The following is a 26680-nucleotide window of genomic DNA, read 5'->3' as shown; positions in this document are numbered from 1 at the left end:
TTTTGACAGTTTGCCTAGTGTCTCTCTTCATCCTCGTGTCTCTCTCTATATCCTCTAGATGTGTCGTCTTGTATCCTCCGTTTCACCGGATCTACTACCACATCTCACAGCCTCTTAATGCCACACCTGACCTTGTCTCCTCTGCCACTGCTGTTGTTCGCTGCCTTCCTCCTCAGTCCTCACCCATGGCTCCCGCAATGCCATCCCACTTCGCTTTGCGTCTACTCATCACCATGCTTCTACCATTCTGAGCAAATCCAACCGAGGGATTGAAAACAACTCAGACAACTAATGAATAACAAATCCGATATTGAAATCCGATAGCGAATGACTAATGAATAACAAATGAAATACCAGCTCTTTTTAAGAGCCTCACCCCTCTTCTCTACCTCTCCTTTCCTCTGCCATTGACACACACACTCACTCGCACACAACCCTCACAAGTCACACTCACAGTCTCACACCCAGACGCCAGCAGCTCAGCCCCGCCCCTGCAACGGTTGCTGGTGCCTCCTTTCCTGCCTGGCTGCCAAGTTGCCTTGTTCGGCGCACACGCGCAGACACGCGCAGACCACGGGAAGGAAGCATACAGCTTTGCTCCCCTCAGGAAAGAGGAAGCGCACACGCCTAGTAGCTTTCGCTTCGTCTCGTCTCGAAGGAAGAGGCGGATGGCATGAAGAGCCAGGTATCACCTGCCAAGCATGAGAGACTGGGCTACCTCTGGTGCCATTAGAAGAACCCCACCGACCGCACCACAAGGAGGAGGAGGAAGAGGAAGAGGAAGAGGAAGAGGAGAAGATGGGTAACTGCGGGACACGAGAGGAGAATGCTGTCGTCGCCGCGCACGCGCAAGGTATTCTTTCTTGCTTGCTTTGCCTGTTAGATTCTTGGGGACTCTTGGGGTCGGTGGTTGTTGGGATCTTGGGTTGGGTGCTTCGAATGGCATCGAAATTTCATCTTTATAGGTTGTTTCTCGGTTCCTGGGATCTATTGGTTGGTGTATTCCGTGCGAAATTGCCGAAACTGTGATATTTCCTTCTATTGTGTTGGCTTCTGGCTTATCAGTATTTTCAGATTGGTGATTTTGGTTGCAAAATTTTATTTTGCGGTGTGTCTGTTCCAAATCGGTAGTGTGGAATGATAGCTTGGATTAAAATCTTGTGTCAATTTTCGCTCAAAATGTTTTTTTTTTCTTTTGGACTTTGTAGTTTTTTTTTTTTTATGGTTTTACCCCCCTTAAGTCGAGTCCAACCTTAGGACTCTCAAGTTTGATCTTCGTTGTTGAAAGTCTTCTTTTGATTTTTTTTCCTACCACAGTTCTTGGCTGTTGATCTGTGATCTCTTCTCTGCTGCATTTCCTGGATCAAGTTGCCGTTCTCTAGTGCTTCCTTACCGTCTTCATTTTCGCATCACAAATTCTGCTTGATTGTATTCATTGGGAAAATTCAAGGGCACTTGCCCCAACGAGGGCTTCAATTTATGTGCTTTCCTCTCCACTATTGACTTTCAATTTCGCAAGAATAAAAAATCATGATTCCCCCAAGTTGAATATACATAATCTTCTGGTTGCTACTTGCATTTTTTTAAGCAATTTGAGGTTCTTTTAATTTACATGCAACTGTGCAGTAGATCTGGTCTCCTTGTCCTGTTTACCCTTACTGTAATCAATTTGTGCATGTATATCTCTTGTTTATTTTTTCTTTGCTTCCCACTTACAAATAAGTACAGTAGAAGTATTATTTTAGGAAAAAGGTCATTTAATGGATGCTAGCAGTTAGCAACTCATTCATTTCCACCTTTTCTTATATTACTTTTACAATTTCAGTGTAATTGGAGATAGAAAAATGGCATTTCAGCATGAGAGTAGCTATCTTTCATTCAATCCTGTTTGTAAATACTAATAATGCTACGTGGATCCTTGAATTATATAATTTTCCTTAATATATTTGTGGCCTATACTAGCTATATAAAACTGAGTATGAGAATTTCCTCTAGTGGCTAGCTTTTGTTATTCTTATCTTTTATATATGTGAGAATTTCTTGTAACTTCAATTTTGTTGATACCTGATGGGCAATAGTTTAAACTTTATCTTTCCTTTTTTTAATTTCATGTTCTCAGTTCAGCAGCTCCACCTATTACAAGATCCTGCTAAGAATGCTACTTCAGATAGGAAGCACACCCACACCTCATCAGATATAAGTGATCCTTCAACACCTAGGAAAATTGAAGATGCCAAGTACATTTCCATATACAACAATGTGATTTCCTTCACATTGTTTGAGCTCGAGACAATCACAAAGAGCTTCCGTGCTGATTATGTTCTTGGTGAAGGAGGGTTTGGGACTGTTTACAAGGGTTACATAGATGAGAATGTCAGGGTTGGTTTGAAGTCGTTGCCTGTTGCAGTTAAGGTGCTCAACAAAGATGGACATCAAGGGCACAGAGAATGGCTTGTGAGTAGCTAAGTTCTTTGATATTTGTCAAGCTCACTTTTCGTTATTTGCATGCAAAAAAAGTTAAACAATTAATACAATAAATTGATATAAGTTAGTTATGTATTTTGTTGTACATGCACTTTCTTTGTATGGCACATGCACATGAAGACACGTTCCCTCCCGTGGTAAAGCTCATGTCGGTAACAAGGATGCTTACAAATAAACACACCGATCAGGGACTCTATGCAAAAAAAAAAAAAAAAAACCAGACATACGTGTAGCACATGCTGTTTTAACTAAGAGCATACCTTTTTTCTTCATGCTTGAAATTTAAAAACATAGTAGTGTACTTAGAATAAGCAACATTACCAAGCAAAGTAACATGATGCATTATGTTTGAAATCTGTAAACAAGTGTGTCTGACTGCTAAAATGCTATTTGGGTGAATTAAGCAACATTACCGACAAAAGAAACATGATGTGTTATGCTTGAAATCCATATGCAAGTGTGACTGACTTCTAGGAAAATGCTATTGGGCTATGTTGTGCAGACAGGTTCGATAGTTTTCAAGCATATTATTATTAGCCTAAAATATAAACTTCAGTATTGTGGTTTGATTAAAAAGATATGAGAAGTTTTACTCATCTTTTGTTTCTTTGCCAGACCGAGGTTAATTTCCTGGGGCAGTTAAGGCATCCAAATCTAGTAAAGTTGATTGGATATTGCTGCGAAGATGACCATCGGCTGCTTGTCTACGAGTTCATGTTTCGAGGAAGTCTAGAAAATCACTTATTCCGAAGTAATACTCCTATCTGTCATGACCACTGGCTGCTTGTCTACGAGTTCATGTTTCTGTGACACCACTGTTTAATTTTTACATACTCTCTTTTCTTTTCTTATTGCTGCTACGATCTAACTTCTCTATCCAGCAGATGGTTAGGCATGTTTTCTTTAACTAGTGGCACCTGATTCACTATCTTTGGGAAAAAAGATATTTACATTTTATTTCCAAAATTGTCCAAAAATACCGGCTACACATCCAATTCTTGAACTTACTGATAACTCATCATCCTGGATGATTATTTGCTTGGTAAACTGCTGGTTCTGCTTGATTATAGATGGTAGCTAGCTGGCTACACTCTATTTTCTGATTTCTGTTTTGACCTTTTTAGGGAAATTTCCAATTTTATCTTACGACTTCATTTTTTTCCTCTAGGCGCAAATGCAATTATGTAGACATTATCTTCTTGATATTAAAATAAATCTATTTTATATCTTTGCACTACGCCACTCCCACACCTTGCTGTGAATTTATTTTGCACTTGTTATTGTGGATCTTTTTTCATGCTCCTCTAATTCTGGACTAATCATTACCTGCTACATTTCCTGATGCTTTATACAAATGGGCAATCTCCTACACAAAAAAGGGCTGAATGCGTCTCAATATTAGCATGTACCATGTATTATAAGTAATGTCGGCACACTATTTCCCTTGATACATACATATTGAACTTATATTTTAGAGGAAAGAAGTTTGCTGACCATATCCTGCTCTTTATTTTCTCAGAGACAGCTACGCTGTTACCCTGGGCTACAAGGATGTCGATTGCACTGGGAGCTGCCAAAGGGCTTGCTTGCCTCCACAATGCTCAAAGGCCTGTCATCTACAGAGATTTCAAGACCTCAAATATTCTGCTAGACTCTGTTGAGTATTAATTACTTGCTCATGCCTTTTTCACCCTTTTCAGTTCTATGCATATCCATTGGAAGTACATATATGTCTGACATAATTATATTTATCTTTTATTTCCATTGCCACAGGATTACACTGCTAAACTGTCTGACTTTGGCCTGGCAAAAGCTGGTCCAGAAGGTGATGAAACCCATGTATCAACTCGAGTGATGGGAACCTATGGTTATGCAGCTCCTGAATACGTGATGACAGGTACTTCCCTCATTATATAAATTTGGTTGGTGATTACTTTTTTAGAAGATATCAGCAGATTATTTGGATACGAGCTTCTTGATGTCATTTTGTCCAGTCAGAAAACTATAGCTTCTACTCCATGAGCTGAGATCACATTTGTTTCATTTGCTGCTTGTTTCGATAAAAAATAATTCTTTGTTGCAAAATGTCCACTCAATGAAGTATCTGCTTATTTCAGTACTGAAATATTATTTTGTTGCAAAATGTGACTAAACAATATGCAAATGTGCAATATTTGTCAGCCTGTGAAGTCTTCTCATGTTTTTACCCAATGAGCAGGTCACTTGACTGCTAGAAGTGATGTCTACAGCTTCGGTGTTGTCCTTCTCGAACTCTTGACAGGGCGCAAATCCATTGACAAGTCACGGCCCAGCAGGGAGCAGAGCTTGGTTGACTGGGCCCTCCCCAAGCTCAATGATAAGAGGAGGCTTCTCCAAATCATCGACCCGAAACTAGAGGGGCAGTATTCAGTTAGAGCTGCTCACAAAGCCTGCAGTCTTGCATACTACTGCTTGAGCCAGAACCCCAAGGCAAGGCCTCTTATGAGTGACGTCGTTGAGACCCTTGAGCCATTGCAGGGCAGTGGTGGAAGTAATGGAGCTGGTCAATCTTCTGGCCTTCCTGACTATAGAGTTCGCCGCAGGCTAACAGGGAACAGCGTCCACTATAGGGCCATCCCAAACCCCAAGTGCTCCCCTGCTGTCCCTGCATGCAGAGTGAGGTGAGAGTGCTGTTTCAGTTGATGCTGGAATAGGTTCAGTTGTATATTGCGAAGTCTAAACCATGGATGGTGTGGGTGCATGTGTGCACCAGTGCTGCGTGTGTTTGGGTTTTTCTTTTTTGCTTTTCGACCGGTGTTTTGATGTGTAAATTTGATCTGCATGCTGCTGCTTGTAAGGCCCTCTAATTTTCACTGTGGCCTTATGTATCCTTGACAGAGTGAGGCCTGCCGAAAGCGGCGGGTTTAACCGTAGAAATGAAAGGCTGAACTAAGAGTGGTTGGATGGTTGATATGGCATATGGTGGTGGTGTTCATATTGGAGCCTCTTTTCAGGAATCAGTATGCAATTCCTTCACAAGCTTCTCTTGTCTGATATCCTGCCACAGGGAAGAACGATGACTTCAGTCTGAAATTGTAGTCGCGTTACCTCTTGATGCATTGTGCAATTGTGCAAGGTCCGACGTTGCTGTTGTTACCCTGAGCTCCGATCATGATCTGGATGGCTGCCGATAACTGGTATTTTCTCCCGTTTTCCGGGCTGTGCCAGCCTGCAGAACGATGGAAGGATGATCGACCATTCCCTCTGTTCTTGGTTTTGTGGTTAAGGGACCCTCCTTATGACCACAGACCAGAGTGTCAAGCTTGCACAAGTCTGTAAGATCATGAGATTGTATTACGCAGCAGTCCGCCTGAGCAAAAACTTGTAGCCCAGAAATGGAATGTCAGCAAGTAGTAGCAGCAGGAGAGAGACGAATTGTCGATATCTTGTGCTTGCAGAAGTTGTGCATCTGCAAGCACATGTTCTTGAGCTCAATTTCTCTTCTCCATTTCTCCCTCTACAGATGCCGATGGTATCACACTCTGAAATTTTGAAGGGCGATTCTTCGGTCTATTTCTCTTCTCCATGCATTTCCTCTGTGGTTCTGCGAGTCTCCGACTCCTGCAAAACAGCAGTTCGGGGTGGTCGTTATCTGGTTTACCGACCACCCATAAACTTGCTTCACTTTTTCATATCTCCCTACAGAGATCGAATCAGAGTGCCAAACTTGGCAAGATGATGCGGTGCTCCATCCCCCTTCTCCATAATTTTTCGTTCGATTTTCGCGCTTCCTTGACACCCAGCAATGCCTTTTTTTAATTTCTTCATGTACAGATCATATCAGAGCTTGAAATTTTGCACGATGCTTCTAATCTCCATCCCTCGTCTCCATGATGTTTTCTAGGTTTTTTGCACATCTCTGATGCCGGCAAAGATGAATCTACAGACCCGCCCTTCCAGGCCTCTGTTTGACGTTGCCAGGATGCATCATCGTATATGATATGGCAAAGATGAATCTCTGCTATCACTACTTTGTTAGTCTCTGCATGTTTTCAGCTCTTCTTGGTGTTGATACATCTTCTCAGGGCTACAGGATTGATGAAACTAAAACATAGTGCAGATGAACAGTTCGGTTCTTTTTAATCTTCTTCAGGTGACAGTGTGACATGGCACCAGGGAACATCACATTATGCAAGTACTAAAACAATCTTGAACTGAAACAAGGCACGAAAACAAATTTTACTGAAACTTGTTCAGCCAACCAGCACCCAGATGCTGGAAGAGCAAGCACTACACAACTGAAGCAAAACCTATGCTTGACTGAAACCATCAGCAGCTCTTGTAATCTTCACCAAATGCTCTTGAGTGAGTCGTGCGCCCTGCTGTGCCCCTTTGCAGTTGTGGAGTTGTGTTTTCATTCGTCTACATTCACAACGAATGGCCATGGTTTTGAACTCTCCTTGTGTGATTTTGTGAGTGCTTAATTGCTAGTCGGAATATAGTTGTAGTAAGGTACTGAAAATGTATCTACGGGCTTGGTTAAGATACGATAATCGATTATTGTCTGTTTTTTTTTTCTTTTGCAACTAAGAAACCTCGTTGTGTTCGTGTCTGTCATCCACTGTTTAGTCACCATGTTTCTGGTTGTAAAGGTGTCGATTATGATGGAGCACTATGATAATCTTTGGTCCCATCACATGACCCTGGATACTAATAATCGGCTGCACCTGATAGTGCTAATGCAATGAACTTCAGCATGACAATAACCACCATAGATTCGGCCTAACATTTCACGGAATGATATGATCATCATGCATAACTCAAGCTGGTATGAGAATCCAGAGCAAAATTGTTCATCGGATGCCGTTTTCAATCACTGTATGGTATCACAATCAGATACTAATTCCTAGTGCCGTCAAGCCATGGTCGTCGTCCCCATCATCGCTCGCATTACATGGCGTCGTGTGTGAGGTGGTGAAGAAGGCCAGATGTTAAGCATTGGCAAACTAAAGTGTCTGCTTTCCCGGTTTGATAATGAAGGGGGTATCTAACCCAGCCAAAAGTCTGTCTATGGAAAGCAGATGTAACGAAGCAACCAAACAAGTGTCACCATTTGGTTCAGGTATCTAATCCGACTCACAAAATTGGCAGAACGGAATGTTGGTAGAGCAGCTAGTCGATGTGCACCATTATCTAGTCACAACCAAGTGATGCTTTTCTTTTTATTTAGTGGACAATCATTTTGAAGGAAAAACATCAAGGACGGGTTAGGACACCTAAACACCTAAATGATCACCATGTATGCTGGCAAGCTCAGAATCTGGTGCAAAAAGGACGAATTAAGGTTGCATCGCTATCCATATTTGTTTGTTGGTGCTCAATTTCAAGATCTCCAGAAATCAGATACCTAAAAGATCAATCTCTATGTTAACTGGCACGCACAATGGTTGTTCGATCAATTGTTTGATGGCTACACAACTTTTAACATCGAAACACATTGATTCATTCCTCTTTTTCTTATCTTCGATTAGTTTGGTCACAATTAGTTTAATTTCCAGAATTAAGCAATTGCATTTATCGTGTTTGTCCGATTTTGACTCTCAATTGTAAAACCAGGCAACTTTGACCCCAAACTACATATTCCGGCGTATTGTATACCCTAAGCTCGTCCAAAGCGGTTTAAAGTCGACATGGTGGCGATTTTATAATCCACGCTGGTACATGTGGCTATGTTGGCTCGTCGCGACATGTCTAAATCACATGCTCTCCTCTCATCCATTCATTTGCCCCTTCTTCCCCAAAACGATTGTTGTGAAACCCTAGCCCGAGCCCGAGCTCTGCTGCCCAATTCGTCGACAGCGACTGTAGAAGATGGCGGCGGAACGTGTAGGCTGACATGGGGAGCTGAAGGCGACCAAGTAGACGCGCTTGGGGAACAAATCCTGTGGAGAGGTAGGCCTTTCATTCGGATCGAAGCACTTTAGCGATTTTTGAAGTTGTAGTCCTACTTTGGTGGATTTAAGGCACATTTTGGTCAATGTAGGGATGGATCCGTTGGAGTATCTTCCGATTCGATTCCATTGGGGGGGGGGGGAGGGGTTCTTTAACAATGGCAAGATTCTGCACTATTGCGGTGGGAGAGAAGAGATTTTCTACATCAAGCGTGATAAATTGTCTTTGCCTGAGGTAATAGGCCATCTTAAAGACCATTTCGATACAAGTGATCCTTTGGTGTTGCATTGGCTCTTCCCTGATAAAGAATTAGTGAATGGTCTTAGAGTTTTGGTAGACGATAAGTCATGCAAGCAAATGTCTGATTGTATATCTAAGGATGGGGTTGCAAACATATTTGTCGAGCTTGTTGCTATGGATGAACAAGAGGAGGAGTCTGAAAAGCAGGAAGGCAGTGACTGGGAGGAAGAGGCTGCAAAGAAAGGAGAGTTGCAATTGTTGACTTTAGAAGAAGGCAATGTTGAGGTAACAGATGCACTAAAAAAATTGTCTTCTCCTGAGCAAGTGAAAAAGGACATTTAAGCAGTTAGGAGGTATCATCAATGGGTAGCAACTGATGTGGAGTCAAGCACAGATAGTGATTACATGCCTGGTGATGTTGAAAGCAGTGAAGAAGATGAGGAAGCAACCCGGATAAGAGCTGATATGAAAGAATTTAAGAAAAAGTTGAAGACAGGCAATATAGTTGTTGTTGATGGGGATGGAGAAGCTGTGAATGTGCATGCACTGCAAGTAGCCAATAAAGCAATGGATGAAAGCCTTGAGGATGGAAATGAGACTCCTTACTTTGACAGCAATGAAGATGATGACTCATATGATGAAGAAGGCCCTGATAGAGAGCTTGTGAGAAAGGAAAGAAAGTTCTCTAGGTTTGATAGTAAGGTTGTAGTATCTCACTTCATAGTTGGAATGACTTTAGTAGCAAAGCAGAGTTTAGGTCAGTTGTGGTCAATCATGGGCTTGTTGAAAGGAAAATACTTAAATGTGTGAAGAATGAGGGAACAAAGTGTAGAGTTGTATGTACTTGGCCCAAGTGCAATGGGTAATGCATCTTTCAAAGACCAGCAGATCTGAAAGGTGGTATCTGGCCACATGCAAAGATCAACACACATGCCCTCCTAGAAGACATAACTCCATGGTCATATCTAGGAGGATAGCAGATAAGTATGATAAGTTCATTAAGGCTAACCCTATATGGAACCTTGAGCTTATGAGGGAAACAATCCAAGAAGAAATGTTTGTAGATGTGAGTATCTCCAAGATCAAGAGGGCCAAATCCATTGTATTGAAAAAAATGTATGATTCAACCAAGGGGGAGTATGGGATGGTGTTTGACTATCAGCTTGAGTTGCTTAGAAGAAACCCAGGTAGTACAGTTGTGGTGAAGCTTGATACATACATGGTGGACCTTGTTTCTTGAGATTTTATGTCTGCTTTGATGCATGTAAGAAGGCCTTTCTTGGTGGCTGCAGAAAGATTATTGGTTTTGATAGTTGTTTCTTTAAGGGCTTAACTAATGGGGAGTTGTTGGGTGCATTGGGTAGAGATACAAATAACCAAATGTACCCAATTACATGAGCTATTGTGGAGGAGATAAATCAGTCATGGGACTGGTTCATCTCATTGCTTTTCAATGACTTGAAGATTGGAGATGGTGATGAATGAGTTGTCATATCTGATAAACAGAAAGTAAGCACTACTAACTTGTGAGATTACACTTTGTTGTGTAGCTTGTTGTAACTTCTAACTTATGACATTGCATTTTCAGGGCTTTCTGAATGTTATGGATAGCTGGGCACCCAAGGTAGAGCATATGATGTGTGCAAGACACATATATGCTAATTGGAGGAAAAAGCTCAAGGACAGTCTCTTCTAGAAAATGTTTTGGAGGTGTGCCAAATCTCCATCAATGAACCTTTTCAACTATCATATGGCCAAATTAAGGGAGCAGACACCTGAAGGAGCAGATGCAATTCTGGGCACTGATCCACATATTTGGAGTGGAGCCTAGTTCAAGTTAGAGTCTTTCTGTGACTCAGTGGATAACAATATGTACGAGTCTTTCAACCATTGGATTTTAAGATCTAGGTTCTTTCCTATTATCAATATTCTTGAAATGATTAGATGCCAAGTAATGGTTAGGATTCAAGAGAATAGGGCAAAGGGTGAAAAATGGACTGGTGTGGTATGCCCAAACACTTTCAAGAAGCTGAAAACATACATCACATGATCAAGGTTTTGCCATGCCATTAGCAATGGAAATAATGCATTTGAAGTCACTCACAAAGAACACAGATTCACTATGAATCTGAATGACCAAAATTGCTCATGTAGGCTTTAGCAGTTGTTAGGATTGCCTTATCCACATGTTATTTCTTCCATATACTATAGCTCTAGGCCGTTGGAAGAATTTATAGCTAAGTACTACCATGTGGATGAGTACGAGATGACATATGACTTCTGCCTACAACCTGTTGAAGACAAGACTCATTGGCCTACATCAGACAGAGATAGACCTTTGCCACCTAGATGGTTGAGAATGCCTAGTAGGCCAAAGAAGGAGAGGAAAAGAGACTAACAAGAGAAAAAGGAAGCCTGGCAAAATCTCTAAAGTTGGTACAATCATTAGGTGCAGTAGTTGCAAGGGCACTGGTCACAATAAGTTGACTTGTACTGCAAAGAAAGGGTCTACTGCAACTGCAAGCCAGCCAGACCTCCTACACTAGCTACGATGATAGTCCCAACATCTCAACAAAGTTGTATCAGTAGGGGCAAGAGAAAGGAAAGACCTTCGATAAGCATGAAATGTCAAACATCCAAGAAAATAAAGCAGTGTCTATACTTTGAGAGCACTGGAACAACGATTCATAATGTAAAGTGAACTTTAATTTTAACTTTTCTCTCATTTGCTTCCTTCATGTGCATGTCTAACTTTCTATTTCCTACAAATGCAGCCTAGAATGCCTGAACAAAGGATTGTTAGGACTGCTGCAAAAGCTACTACTACAAGTCATCCAGGTGGTCAAGCATCAATCCATTTGTAGGCTCAAGGTAGAGGAGGTTCAAGTGCAAGGGTCAATGTGACAGTGTCAGGAACTGCGACTGCAAGTGCTTTAGTCCATTCTACTGCACCTCCACTGAAGACAGCTTCTGCAAGGCCTCCGTCATTAATGCTTTTGCAAGGCCCAAATCACATGACTCCGTGAAAGCATGGTTTTGTAATGTAGTAGTTGCTTTTGTTTAGTCAAACTTGTCGGTTATGAATTATCAGTGATGTTATCAGCCTAAACATGTGGCTTGTTATGTCATTTATCGAACATGTGGATTGTTTAGTTACTGGAGTCAACATGTGGCTTGTTATGTTAGCTATGTTATCTGTCGAACTTGTGCCTTATGAAAATTGTTGTGTCTCAGCAAAATTAATTGGCTTCACAATTTCATAATAGAGATACATGCATTTCTCTAAAGTTAATGGTTTTTAATCTAGCTACTGGAGCAAATATCTCTCTAAAATCTATCCCTTCTATTTGACTAAAACCTTGAGCCACAAGACTAGCCTTGTTTCTCACTGTAGACTCATCCTCCCCCTATTTGATTTTGAAAACCCATTTTATGCCTATAGTGTGAACATTCGGGGGTGCCTCTATAAGGACCCAAACTTGTTTTCGCTCATAGTTCTCCAGTTCTTCATGCACGATATTGACCCAATTTGAATCAGAAAGAGAGTGTCCAACATCATGGGGCTCAAAAGAAACAACGAATGCAAAATCTGTGAAATGAGCATATTGAGCAGATTTGGATCTCGTTACCCTCTCACCAAGGTCGCAGATCATCAGCTGTGGGGGATGTCTTCACTGAATGTGTCGAGGAGCCTCACGCTGTGAGACGATCTCCCCCTCAATTGCTACTGGTGCAAGCTCGAAAGCAATTAAAGTGGAAGTAGAGGTTGCAGGACCCTCTACCGAAATAGAAGAAGTAAGAGCCTACTCGAGAACAAGTGTCATGGAAGGAAGTAGTGGATAATCCTCATCACCATCGAGAGCTGGAAGGTTGCTATTTATGAAGATAGTTTCACCAATGTCTTTGTCACCTGCACACTTGAAAGCAGAACTAGCACACAGAGTTGATTCATCAAAAATCATATCACAGGCTTCCATAATAGTGTTAGTGTCAAGATTATAAACCCTGTAAGAATGATCATGAAGGAAATATCTCAAGAAAATTTCATCTAAAGAACGTGATTCAAACTTGCTAAGATTGCCACGCTTTAGGATGAAGCATCGACACTGTTAGGTCCTGAAACCAACGCCATGTTCTGAGATAGGGGATTTTCTAGGCCTATCCGAGCTACATTGGCTATCTCAATGGACTTGAGCTTGCTAAAGAGTTCATCACAAATCAATATGTCATAACTGGAGGACTCTTCAATGCTAAAGATCTTCACTTCCATATGCTACGGTCAAGGGTATAGAGAAACTTGATCACTCTCTCATGGTCAGAATAGGGCAAAACACCAATGAATCTAAGGTTGCTAATAATTTCATCAAACCTAGCAAACATAGCATCCAAGGATTCACCGGACCTTACACAAACATTTGATATTTTTGGTTGTATGCGCTCTGACGTCTAGCCTTGATTTTGGCTGTTACCCTCGTGAAAAACGCTAAGGGTAGTCCAAAACTCACGGGTAGTACAGAGGTGCTTTTCCCTGTCAAATTCGTTTCGACTCAAGCCTTAGGCTTGTAAACAAAATATTTCTGACCTTGTTGTTGGGCTCATACAATTTGATTTGAGCCTGAGTCGTACGAGCAGAAGAGATCTCATAATTGGAGTCTATAACCTCCCATATTGCACATCCTTAGCTTAAGAGATAAGCCTCTATGCGCACCTTCCAATACGAAAAATTACGACCATCAAAGAGCAGAATCTTCCTATGTCTCTCCATATCGCCTACGGATCACAAAGCCAGTTAAGGTCAACTAGTGATTTAACATAGCTCTTATACCAATTGTAGAATCGAGAACGGCGACTAGAGGGAGGGGTGAATTGGCGTCTTACCAAATTCTTTCGAACCAAATGACTTTCTCCTTTGTTTCACCCAACGCACCTCAAAACTCAAGCGAAAGCAAAAGCTGAAAAGAAGCAAGTTGCAATTAAGAACACAAAGGAAATCATGGCTCTCATGTTTATATATGAACTCTAAGTTCCAATGAAACTCGATCCATGAGTCATTGCCATAAAAGATCACAACTTGATAAAAGAAACACTTCGATTTAAAGAGTGGAACACTGGAAGAAGAAACTCTCCAAGAAGAGTTGGATGCTAAGTTTCCTTATTTCCAAAATACTCCTTGCTTACAAGAGCCTCCTACCTACCACTGAGTTATTTTGGTCTATTTTCGGCTCCGTCCATTGAACGGCCGCGACACCTTCACGACATAGCTTCGCCTCGACGCAAGCTTCGCGATGATGCCATGTAAACGTCGTCTTGCGATCTTACCAGCCAACAATTCTCTCCCGCTCCTAATCCCTCTGGCCGCCTTGTCACCTGCATCGGTATCCCTTTTGCTTAACTTTGTCAGCACGTCGACTTCATCTATCTCCCATGCTTTGCTTGACTTTCACGTGTACTGTTAGGATCACCCTTGACTTCGTCCGACCTCCTTATCGTCCGGCACCAAGCATCCTGCTTAGCCTCGATCTTGCCGTCGACCGTTAAGTTACATCCATCACCTACACATCATAAGATAAGTAAACATATATATCTAAACCATCTCCAATTAATCCAACTCAAGAATCTTTAGTTGTCAATACAACACGCAGAAATTGTGAACACCGAATGTTCCGGTCTGCACACCTGGACATCAGGTGTGTGTAACCTCCTCCGTTGACTGTGCTCTTCACTAGAACATCCGGTGTAACTTCTGGAGTAAACACCGGAACTTCCGGTGTGAACATCTTCAATACAATACATAACTCTTCGAAAAATTCTTCTCTGCAAAAAATGATCCAGCGTCATCACCGAAACTTCCGGAGTATTCACCGGATCATCTAATGTTCAATACAACACAGAACCCTTTGAAATTCTTCTATGCAAGAAATGGTCCGGCGTGCACAAAACCCTAGCACCAGACCTTCCAGTAAGGACCAAAACTTCCGGTGTGTACACCGAAACTTCTGGTGTGTATAATTTTTCTGAAATCAGAGATAAAACTTCCAACACAATTTTTTCTCTAACTAGATTAGACATGATCACAATTTTAATATATAGACACTCCTATGAAAACCTTGAAATCATTAAACTAAAATAACAACTTTATCAATCACTCGTCACAAATAAATCAAGACATATTTCAATTTAATTTTTCAATTAATAATTATGTTAATCGGAACATTACTAAAACATTCTTTAAAATAACAATCCAGAAAAAAATACTGGCCACTCGATGTCACTTCGACCAGGCAAAGCGCCGTCGCGCCAGCGGGGAGGACCGCTTTTGCCGTGGCCACCGCGACGTTGTTTCGATGCTACCCGTGTTCGTCTGTTGATGTGCAATATGAAAGCTCTGGAGATCGATATACCTAAACATTTGCTCGCTCAATTGCTCGATGGCTGCACAACTTTGTTGAACACTGAAGCATTCGTTTTTTTTTTCTTTTCATAGAGTGATTCTTTCTTCTCGGCCTGTTGTTGAAACAACTTGTGCCTTCTGAGTTCCAGAGGTTTCCTCGAGCACTCTACCCTGTTGCTGAAACCACCAGTGCTAATATACTGACTTCCAAGAGTTCGGTCAGATGCACTACCCAAATCTAGTTTCTGAAGCGGATGGGTCCCCTAAAAGGAAAAAAGAAGTTGTGAATCAAACGGGCATCAGTTTTGATTTCTACTCGCCTTTTCATGATTTTGTGTGTGCAACTTGATATTTAATTAAACACGTATGAATGCCTTCTGATTGATACATACAAGGATTTTAATTTAATTCATTAAATTTCATCGAAATTTTATCCTATCTATTAGTGAAAAAAAATTCTAAAATTAGATATTTTATTCCTCTGAAATTTCGATGAAATTTTAATCTCTGGATACAAATACACCCTCAGTTCTGTCCTCGACTAAGTCTCTGTATTGTGTAGTGTATATATATATCGCCCTCAGCTTGTGGCACACCAACAGCCACTAGTTACAGCCAAATCCATTAACCATAGCCATGGCTAATTGCCCTGCCTCCATCATCTGTCTCACCCTCCTCTTCACCTCCCTCCAAGCTCAAGGTACGTGCTGTGCTGCTGCCTATCTGTGGCCGTCGATCAACCGACCGCGTGCTGCATGTACGATCGGATCATTCACCGATCATGTTCTTGATTCAGTTTCTAATCCCCTAAGTAATTAATCAGGAGCCGGCAAGGAGTACTTTGGCGGCGGCAAGCAGCAGCAGCAGCAGGCCAGGAGGAGATCATCCTCGGAAGAGTACGTGCCGGTGCGGAGGGTGGTGTACCGGTCGGTGGCGCTGCCGGCGGCGACCGCGACGGCAGAGGCGTACGAGCCGTTCGAGCTGTGCGACGGGTGCCGGTGCTGCGCCGCGTCGAACTCGAGCAGCTGCGTGGACACCAACTGCTGCTACGCCATCGACTGCAACCTCCCCGGGAAGCCCTTCGGGCAGTGCGCCTTCACGCCACGCACCTGCGGCTGCGGCGCCAGCAACTGCTCCCAGCCGTCGTGAGCCATCCAGACCTCACGCACGGCATGTCCTCATCTGATTGCAGAGATACGTCGGCATGAGTAAAAATTCAAAAGTTTGACGATGCTAGCTGTTGCAGACATAGTGAAAACTTTGATGACTTTTGTGTTCTTTCAGAGACTTTTGAGCCTTCGATTAAAGGTGTCATAGCTGCTGACATGTGAGATGGATGTTCAACAATAGCACCATTTATTTTTACGGGATTGATTACAGTGTTCCCTCAAACATATTTCTGTGTACTTAATTCTTCATTACGATTAACGTTTAGTTACTCGTTCAGACAATGAGCGGATTAGTTCTGTGAGTTTCCAAAAGAAGAAAAGGGCATAGCAGTAGATTTCTCTAGAAGAAACATTTCAGTTTTGCATCCTTTCATAGACTGATTTCTGTAGAACAACCGTTCTATGGATTTGTTCGTACGTTCCGGCCGGTCTACAGAGTCAGCAAATGTGGTCTGACATGCATGACTCATGATAGCCAAGTGCTAGTGCCTAACTTATTGTCGGGTTCCACTTCAAAATATCTTATTGTTGGGTTCTATCATCTTAGCACTAACAGTACGTGGCAATAGTGCAGCGAACATGAATTTTTGGAGGGTGTTGACGTACATATTAGTCTTATTAACTATATTATTATTTATTACTAAAATTTTATAAAATCATGTTCGCTACACTATTGTCACCGAGGTCGAACTCAAGAAAGATTAAATTGGACGAGTTCATAAAAGATTTCACTCACTAGATAACCCGATGCTCAGTAGGGTGTACTCATCGAATGGTTCGGTGTTTAGAAAGAATACACATCAGAGTGTTTTTACTCAGAAGAGAAAATCAAAGAACTCATCAGATGGTTCGGTGTTGGAGCGTTGTGTACACTGGAGGCTTCGTCAAAGTATTTTCTAGAAGTTTTTCAGTGGAGAGAGGAGATGTACATACCGGATGGTCCGGTGCTTAGAAGGACTGTACACTGGAGGCTTCGTCGAAGCATTTTTCGGAAGGTTTTCAGAGGAGAAAGGAGTTGTACACACCAGATGGTCCGACGATGAAGAGGAATGTACACTAGAGGTTTCATCAGAATATTTTTCAAGAGATGTTGCAACTGCTAGTCTGGTGTGTTTGTACACATCAGATGATCTGGTGATCATAGGATTATACACGCCAGACAAATACACAGTGAGAAGCGGCTTGGTCCGCTCAAGTCTACAAACTAGATAGCTCGGTGATGAAGTTGGTGGTTACACCGGAACATCCGGTGTTCACAAATGAGTTTGAGTGGGGTTCAAAAGGCTAGTTGCTACCACTGTACACGCCGGATGGTTCGGCGTTTGTACTTCTATTGACGATGGATCATCTGGTATTCACAGTCTATTTGAGCCGTTGGAGCAACAGCTAGTTCACAGGGTGGAGCTATAAATACCCCTCACTTGGCTATTTGAGTGTGCTGGAGTTCAGAGAAGCTCACATACACCTGAGAAGACATCCAACCCACTAAAGTGCTAAAAATGATCATTCAAGATAATTAAGCCCAATATTAAGAGAGTGATTAGTGCTATTAGGCTTAGAGAGAGTTATTGCTAGGTGTTGTTGTCTAGAGAGTGGATCAAGAAGTGATCCTACATTGTACCAAGTGGTACATTGGCACATTAGAGTCTTGGTGAGTTGCTGGCACTGTGAATCTTGGTGGCTCATACTTATTGACCATCTGACTTGGCGTGAAGCGACAGCAAGACGCTTGTAAAGGGATGTGGAGACCATTGACTTGGTGGCTCAAACTCCGAAGTGAAAAAAGGGCAAATGACCGGAAGAGAGGCTTGTGGTGAGGCTTTACCTTCGTGGCTCAACCTATTTGAGGCCTAGGTGACCCAAGAGTCGAGACTGGATGTCGTCCGGGAGCAATAGCCTTGGTGGCTATTGTGCTCCAACGTAGACTTATGCCGAGTTTGCTCTCTCTATCATCTTTATGTTTCCGTATTTACATACTTGTAACTTATCTTTGTGTATTTACATCCTAGAGTGGTTCATTAGGAATGACTATAGGTTACAAATCTTTTGAACGGTAGAGTATACACATTAGGTAAATCAAGAATATATTTAGATAGAAATTGATATAAGTTTATCTTGTGAAATTTTTAGAACCAATTAGTTTTTAAATGTTCTAATTCACCCTTGTTTAAGACGTTATCTTCCCTACAAATACATGACCAGTGATTGAGCATGGTCGATGGTCCAACAGTAAAAGTTTTGTAGTCGATTGCACACCCACACATTTGGTTTGATTGCCTCTCAATTCTGCTTGCATCATTCCAGGTAGTAACAGATTAGAAAATAAAACATCAGCAAAGTGGATCCATGGTCAACCACTATTGGTATCTATTAGAAGCAAGCCTTAGTTTAGGTGGTTGTACCTCTACACACTAGAGATTAAATCTCAAGTTTACTTCTTGTATATTTAAAATGGATTTTTTTCAATGGTAGGTGATGTACTTGTCGATAGTGAGACGTCTTAGGATGACAATGGGGCTCTGTTCCTCGATAACCCGTGAGGAATACCCCTATTAAGAGATGAGTATGAGAAAATTTAATCCCTACGAACTTATATAGGGACGGGGACTGGACCGTCCCCACTCCCCACTATATCTCCGATATCACACACACACGCACGCACACACACAGATATATATATCTTTGTATATAAATGTACAAACATTACATTATGTGGGGAAAATAATAAATTACTCTTATATTTTTTTGCCTAACCTATGATACTTAACTCATCTTGTATTACCATTGTACACATCGATAAATTACTTATTTATACTATAGACACATTGTTAATATATAGAAATAATCAACTATGATTCAATTTTACATCCTCATTGGGCGCCCGATCCTCTCAAAATTCTCCATGAGGATGGGGATAGGAGAAAACTTCCCTACAAATCTAATAGCTAAATGTAGTTGGGGATGGAGAAACATTCTCTGGCAGGGATTGGCCCTGTTGCTATCCCTATCTGTAGTGACTTCGTGAATCTCCAAGTTGCGCATCTTCGATCTTTAGTGGACGTTATATGAGTGTGTGTGATGGTATGAGTATGTATGTGCATCTACATGTTTACCTATATTTCTAAAAAACATAAAAAGGATCACCACTGAGGTTAGACCAAAGGAGAAGCCACGTCTGAAGAATACTGAACCAAACACCAGCAAAACAGGCGAAGACGGAACTGCAGTGGCTGTTAAGTGGGCCAGGTGTCCAAACGTCCGCTTGGCTAGATCTGAATGCCGAGCTGGGCTAGAACTAGGACATTATGGGCCGTACAGCATGGCCCAATAATCTACGCTGGCACGACCCGAAAATGGTACAACAGCCTAGCAATATCAACTTGTAGACCATTGGCCTCAGTCCACCACATGCTCACCCACCTTTTAAAAAGGACTTTGTCCCATCCCACATCCACATTCCTTTCATGAAGGCTCGTCAATCTATTGTACTATCGGCAGGAGAGTTGTCTATTGTATTAATTAAGAAAAAAGTTTGACAGGCTGAATTGCTCAATTAATTGAGGAAAAACCGAGTAAAAAACACAAAACATAGCAAACAAACTACCAAGTTAAACTAGATTTAAAGCACCACAGAGACGACCCAACTTTTGACCATCTACGTAGCTAAACTAGACCTGAGATGGTCAACAATGCTCTGAAGCAGAAGAAAGCTAAATCCATGGTAAGGGTCTCTCCTAGTCAACGCCTTCAAGGAGCCGACACTAAAGACATCGCCACCGGCCTTTTACCCAAAGGCCCCTAGGATCGATTGGGAATGCCACAATACTACCGCTAAGTGAACGACATCTGAGGATGTGACCGACGCTGATGTCGATATGATGCCAAACTAAGCTTTCATCACCTGGTACTAGCCCCACCACAGCGAATCGACTTAGTGATGGCCAGTCACCCACCACATCCTCCACTTTTGTCTCCTTTCTCTCACTACTGAAGCTACCCCGCACAACTACTCTCCTTTCACGGTGCACACTCGACCTCCATAACCATACTGCAAAACACGGGCGCTCCATTTTCCTTCCTATCGGACTCCTACTCGACTTCCTAAGAACCCCGATGGATGGCCCGTGTGTTAATTCTCTCCCAGCTACAGTACCTGCACCATTGGATCGAAATCAACTCATAAAAGTGGTGTCACACCTGTTTTTTCCCAAAAAAAAAAATCAGATCAAATCAAAATATTGAAATCTCTATCTCTCTCCATCCCCGTGAACCGGCGCCGCTCTTTGCTCTGCACCGCATCGTGCCGCCCGTCCCGTTGCCGCGTATCGCAGCCATCCTCGCGGCCCACGCCACCTCGAACCCCACGCCTTGCCTCGCGCCCCACGTCGCCGTCATGCCCATGCCGTCGCCGCTATAAAGAGGAGCAGTGCCCTCTTCCCCGCTCTCCTCCACACCGCACAACACCACCTCTCCTCTCCACCACCTTCCCTCCCACTGCGCCGCCACCGTCGGTGAGCACCGTGCTTCTCTTCCTTCCTTCCTAGAAGCCTACCTAAGATCCCCTCAAACCCTAACACTATCACATACCTTTCCCACTCTGTTAGAGCCTCCTTCATCGCCAGCTGCCGCCTCCTCGCCACCGGGGGCCCTCGCCCTCGCCCTCTCCCTCGTTGGCCAGATCCGTCCCACCCTAGTTCGGATCCAGCCGCCACTGCTCTGCCTTGCTGCTCACCGGAGCCCGCCACCACCCTCCGTCGTCGGCACGTCGACATCGCCCACCTCCCCTATCGCCTCTCTCTCTCTCTCTCTCTCTCTCTCTCTCTCTCTCTCTCTCTCTCTCTCTCTCTCTCTCTCCTTATCTCTTGAGCCGAGCCGTCCGACCGAGCCGCACCCAGCCCCAAGCCGAACCACCCTGAGCCGTTTCACCATAGCCGAGCTGAGGAACATTATGAGGATATTCCTTTTCCTTTTCTGATTTTCTCCCCCGACAAAACTTCTAAAGCCTGTTTCTCCTTCGTCCTAGCTCTGTTTTCGATGATTCTCCCACCGATATTCATCTAAATTCGAGATCTACCCAATCATGTCAATTTCATAATTTTTGTAATTTAATTAGTTTTTAATATAATCATTCGATTGATTTCTTGTGTGTGCACTTTCACCATTTGTTGTGTTTGTTAGAGGAAGGCACGTTCGAGGAAGACCCAGGGATCCGAAGTTTGAAGAAGGAGAGAATAAGGACTTCAATGAAGGCAAGTCCTATACTATTGATCTTGTTGATCCTATATTTTTAAACATAACCTGTAGAGCCATCGTTTCAAATTATAGGAATATGCATGTTTAAGTTAATAACTATAATTTTAAAAATATGCTAATGTAGTTATAACCTAGCTTGTTTATGCCATGCCTTGAAATTGTCATATTTATTGCGTTGAAACCCTAGAAGGTTCCCAACATCAACTATAATGATTGTTTGAATAAATGCTTGTTTACTAGCATACTTATGATTGATTTACTCAAATGAAAGAACCAAGATAATTACATATGTTAATCATGCCTTTTCAAATAGTGCCAAATGTTGTGTGCTTGGTATGTGTGTAAGATATGTTTATGGAAACTCTAGTATGTTTTTGACAGGGGTGAGTAAGTTACCCCACAAAGGTGATAATAACCTTAGAGCAAGGTTCGTATTTATGGTTTTCTTGCTGGGATACACTTGCCTCGGTCGTATAAGGACCGGTTCACTGTGACATCCTATATAGTATTCAATCGCACAACCATATGATCTGAATGGACAGGACTTGACCTAACCCCTTCAACTTAGTTTGGTACCCACTCGGAGGCCAGTAGTGACAACGAGGATAAGGAGAAGACTTGGGCAGCACGTAACCCAATGTCCAGCTAGTGATGTTGTTAAGGCTATATCAGAGCCTTAGGATTATTAAGTAGTCCTTCTCGTAAATATCCTAAGGCCCCTGGTATGTTAGTGCCCCATGGGTGGATATTGTAGTCATGTTGTGAGGACGTTGTATCTCGTTATGACAGTTCCACTAATTGCTAAGGTTGGAGTTTGTGTATATCTTGTGGATAAAGTGTATAACCTCTGCAGAGTGTTAAACCTATCTGGATAGTTGTGTCCTCGGTCAAGTACATGCTATGATTCAGTCACATGATTAGCTTTTCAGCATGCGTCTTTTCTTGACGTGTGAGTGGACAGTCTACTCGTGTTTTCAAAAGTGTTGACTATGTGTCTAGAGTGTCCCAGACTGTGTGTCCACTAACGAAAAAAGTGTGGGAACTAACGGGATGAAAGTATCTCTCTCAGGGCCAACAACCCTATAAGCACAACTTATGTGTTCCTTAAAAATATTTTAAGATAGTCTTTGCAAATTGAACCATGCATCGAAAACTAGATTTCTGTAAAACCTAAAGACTATGCGGCTTTATCATTGATCTACCTTTACACATCTAATATCTCCCTTTGAGGTAGGACTTGTTGAGTACCTTATGTACTCACTATCGCTATATGTGGATTCGGATGATCCAAAAACTGATTTCGTCGAAGGTGAAGATAAAGAGTAGGAAGGTTTGGTTTTATCTGTACTCAAGTTGCCTGTTGGAGTCACTTTTGCGTTGTTTCCATTGTGCTATGAGACTTTGTTTAATTATGCATATGTGTCTTTATTATAATAAACTCTGTATTATATCATAATATCATACTTTAATCAATACATGTTTATAACGTCTATTTCTATTAAAAAGATGTACGTACCGGCTACTGATTCGAATGAGGGTCTGACAGGTGGAATGCCACGCAGCTGCATACTCACCACTCTCAACTGATCGATGCATGCTGCAAGGATCCAAGCTAATCCATGCACACCGAGCAGCCGTTGGATTGGACTGGCCTCACTGAATACACAGCAAACTTGTACAAGTCTATATATATACAGGCTTTCTAAATTTTAGGTACTTGAATCAGCGACGGTGGCCAATAAGATTTAGAATTTAGGAGGAGGTTTCAGGGTCGTTGATGTGGTTGATGTGCTTCTCGAGTTTAAAGGATGACGGGAAAAGTAAATTGGACCGACGGAGGAGGTGAGTGCGAGAGCAGGAGTGGGACGGCAGAGGACGGCCGGTGGGGCAGTGCTAGCTGCAGAATGATAAGGTCATTAAGTTAGCATGATGATAGGAGCTCCATCAGAGACGGGTGGAGGAAGGCGACAGGTAAGAGTGAGTTGTTATGCTGGAGCTGTAGCATGAGCGAAACTGCGAACAGAGGATGAAGACGGTTGTGCTGCTGCCTGGTTTTTTTAAAAAGAAACAGATGCCTGTTTTTTAACAGCCGCCATAAATACTATGCGGATTGATGCGCATATAACGTGTTCATTTTTTTTCACAAAACATGATAAAATAAGACTAAAAAAATTATATTCACTAATTTTAGACATCTCAATATTTATTTATAAATTTATTAATATTTAACACATTTATTTAATTATGAAGAAAATATTATTATTTTTATACATGCATATAATTTTAATATGTAGACGACATTAATACGAATCTAACAAAATGTGCTTCATATTTTTTAAAATTTATATATTTTTCTATATATTTTATATTATTTCAATCGATTTATCAATATAAGAGGAGCACACGCACCGATCGCAACCTTATTGCACATCAGCCAAACCGAAGCAAACGATGCACCCTGCGCCTCCTCGATCGAGCCCCAGCGCACCACCGCGCGGGTCCACCCTTCCGGCGCAGACGTCGTTCGCCACGGCGCCGGCGGTGGCCTGGACAGGCGCGCTGCGGATCACCCGGCGGTGTACACGGTCTGGAAGTGGTCCAGCATGGGTTTCCAGGGATCGGAACCGACGGCTTCTCCGTCCACGACGCCGCGGGAAACCTGGCCTTCCGCGTCGACAACTACTCCCGGCGGGGCAAGTTCTTCGCCGGCGAGCTGCTGCTCATGGATGGCCACGGCGCGCCCCTTCTGGCACTCCGCCCTCAGGTGATTGATTATTACTTTCATAATTAATCGATTGCGTCACTAGGGATTTTTTTTTATTGACAACACCATTCAGAGTAGACAATCTTCCATCGTGTAAATAAATCCCAAGAGATGCATTGTCTTTCTTGTTAGGTGGACAATTATATCTACCGCATTTCTTTTAGATCATGCAACGCGATCCAAATCAACTGGTCAATCAAAAAATCACATTTGCAGCATCTGCAATCCAAGTCTACTAATCGTTATCCTGGCAAATGATTCGCCAAACCTGCGATGCATTGTTACTCATGTTCGGAGATTTGACATCTCTGCAAGATTTAGGCCGGGAAATATGACAAGTTCTATGGGGGAAAATGCAGGGAAAAACTCAAGAATGCTAGTCCAAATGCTTGCTGACAAAATGCTTTGTTTTCTCTGTTACGGCTTTAACAATACCTCTTTTCTTCGCAGCTTCTAATGCCACAGCTGTAAGATGTGTAAATACGACAATAACATCAAAACAATAAGGATGGAATGGAGCATTAGTAGTATCTCCCGTGGTTAATTCTCTTTGCCTGCCAGTTTTGACCAATCAAAACAACTTTGCTACTGCCAATTTAACAATAAACATGTGCCATCTCCTGTGACAGATTCTCAGCATGCACGACCAATGGAATTGTTACAGAGCATCAGAAGAAGCCAGCGACAAGAGGAGCACCAGACGGCAACAGCTCTTCTCGATGAGGAAATGCTCACTTGCACAAAGCACTGACGAAGCAGAGGTGTACATGGTAGGATCAGGATGTACCACCACATCATCAGATCATAATGCCAAGCAGGCTCCTAGCTTCAGGGTGCAAGGCAGCTTCTGGAGGAGAAGCTGCAAGATCAGAAATGGCGATGGCGAGGAGGTAGCTCGGATAACGAGGAAAAAGGCCGGAGCAGCGACACTCGGAGAAGATGTGTTCAGCCTTACCGTCATGCCAAACGCTGACTGCACAATGATCATGGCTTTCGTCGTTGTTATGGACCGGATCTCATGTGCTTTGTATGAATCTACTGGCTGCCAACTCTCCTTACATGGAGAACGGGTTCGTTGCCCAGTGGTAGCGAGCTCCGGTGGAGCGCTCCCCGCCCGAGTTCGATCCCTGGGATCGGACTCGGGTGTCTCATTGGGATTTATTTCCAAAAATAAATTTGCAGGTATCCTCAAGCGTCCATGGACCACAAAGAGAGGCGACGCGTTCGTCGCTAGCGGAGTTGGAATCTTCGTGAATCTCTGGTAGACGTGTGTTGGTATAGGTTCTAGTTCTAGCGTGCGCTCTAGGGGTGTGGTGGTGTGTGTAGTGTGCGTTGTGTTCGGGCGTTCGTTTAAATACTACAACTTATCCCCTAGATCTGAGGAATAAAAAAAAAACTCTCCGAACATGAGCTGCAACCCAATGTTCTTCTAGGGTAGAGTGTCATCTTTAAATTTTGGGATAAATACAAAACCCCCCCCAAAAGTCACTTGGATTTTAACTTTCCCCCCAAAAGTTGTTTTGTTGCAACCCCCAGGTTTGATTTTGTTGCAAAAACACCTCCAAAAATTCAAATTTTTTAAAAAAAAATCACAAAAAATTCTTAAAAAAACTAGAGACAATTATAAGACGTTTTGTGAAATTTATTTTCAAAAATAATATCCTTTGCATCATATTTCATGGAGAGTAAGTTTGAAAAAAAAAGAAAAACGTGCAACTCATTTATTAATTCGAGTTAAATGCATAGTTAATTATTTACTAATCCAAAAATCATGAAATAAAATTTTTTAGTCTTCTTACATGATCCTCTATCTTGTAAAAATACATGAAATCTTGAAATAGTTATTGTAACGTGCAGGATTGAGTAAATGTGTTGCAGATAGATTAATTCATAACTAATCCATAACACCCCCAAAATTAGTGAAACCACTTTTATTAGTTTACTTAAACAATTATTTGTGTAGGAAAAATAATGGTAGACATGACAAAGTTAAAATAACATGAGTTAATAAATGAGCTGCATATTTTTCTTTTTTTTCCAAACTTCCTCTCCATGAAATATGATGCAAAGGATATTATTTTTGAAAACAAATTTCACATAAGGTCTTATAATTGTCTCTAGTTTTTTTTAGAATTTTTTTAATGATTTTTTTTATTTTTTTGAATTTTTAGGGGGTTTTTTCCAACAAAGTCAAACTTTTGGGGGGTTTTTTTGCAACAAAACAACTTTTGGGGGGGAAAGTCAAAATCCAAGTGACTTTTGGGGGTTTTTTTTTTTTGCAGTTTTCCCTTAAATTTTTAATGGTTTATTGTGGATAGGTAGTATGCATGGAAAGGACAATGCAAAAGACAAAAGTGACTAGAGTTTGTTGAATCGTAAAAGAGGAACCAGAAAAAATAATAGATTTAAGATCATATCTGTGACCTCAGTTATATTTGGTAATAGGTA

The 26680-nt window shown here is 42.1% G+C and overlaps 2 protein-coding genes and 1 pseudogene across 2 annotated transcripts; all 3 read left to right on the top strand.

The window, feature by feature from the left end:
• Window positions 1-29: 29 nt before the first annotated feature.
• Window positions 30-5458, top strand: LOC133900695 (probable serine/threonine-protein kinase PBL8). Its single transcript, XM_062341907.1, has 6 exons — window positions 30-853; window positions 2120-2454; window positions 3100-3235; window positions 4004-4140; window positions 4258-4381; window positions 4703-5458. Exons 1-6 carry the CDS (start codon window positions 799-801, stop codon window positions 5146-5148), a joined length of 1233 nt encoding a protein of 410 aa, XP_062197891.1. The 5' UTR covers window positions 30-798; the 3' UTR covers window positions 5149-5458.
• A 10155-nt stretch (window positions 5459-15613) lies between these two features.
• LOC133900618 (uncharacterized) lies at window positions 15614-16654 on the top strand. Its single transcript, XM_062341816.1, has 2 exons — window positions 15614-15746; window positions 15870-16654. The coding sequence occupies exons 1-2, from the start codon at window positions 15683-15685 to the stop codon at window positions 16193-16195; spliced, it is 390 nt and encodes a 129-aa protein (XP_062197800.1). The 5' UTR covers window positions 15614-15682; the 3' UTR covers window positions 16196-16654.
• Window positions 16655-23276: 6622 nt separating this feature from the next.
• LOC133900307 (uncharacterized) lies at window positions 23277-25497 on the top strand (annotated as a pseudogene).
• The last annotated feature ends 1183 nt before the right edge of the window (window positions 25498-26680 follow it).

The sequence above is a fragment of the Phragmites australis genome, chromosome 19, assembly GCF_958298935.1.
Source record: "Phragmites australis chromosome 19, lpPhrAust1.1, whole genome shotgun sequence".
In the NCBI taxonomy this organism is placed as follows: domain Eukaryota; kingdom Viridiplantae; phylum Streptophyta; class Magnoliopsida; order Poales; family Poaceae; genus Phragmites; species Phragmites australis.
Note: the sequence above shows the minus strand (reverse complement) of the source record. Positions and strands in the feature narration are given on the sequence as shown.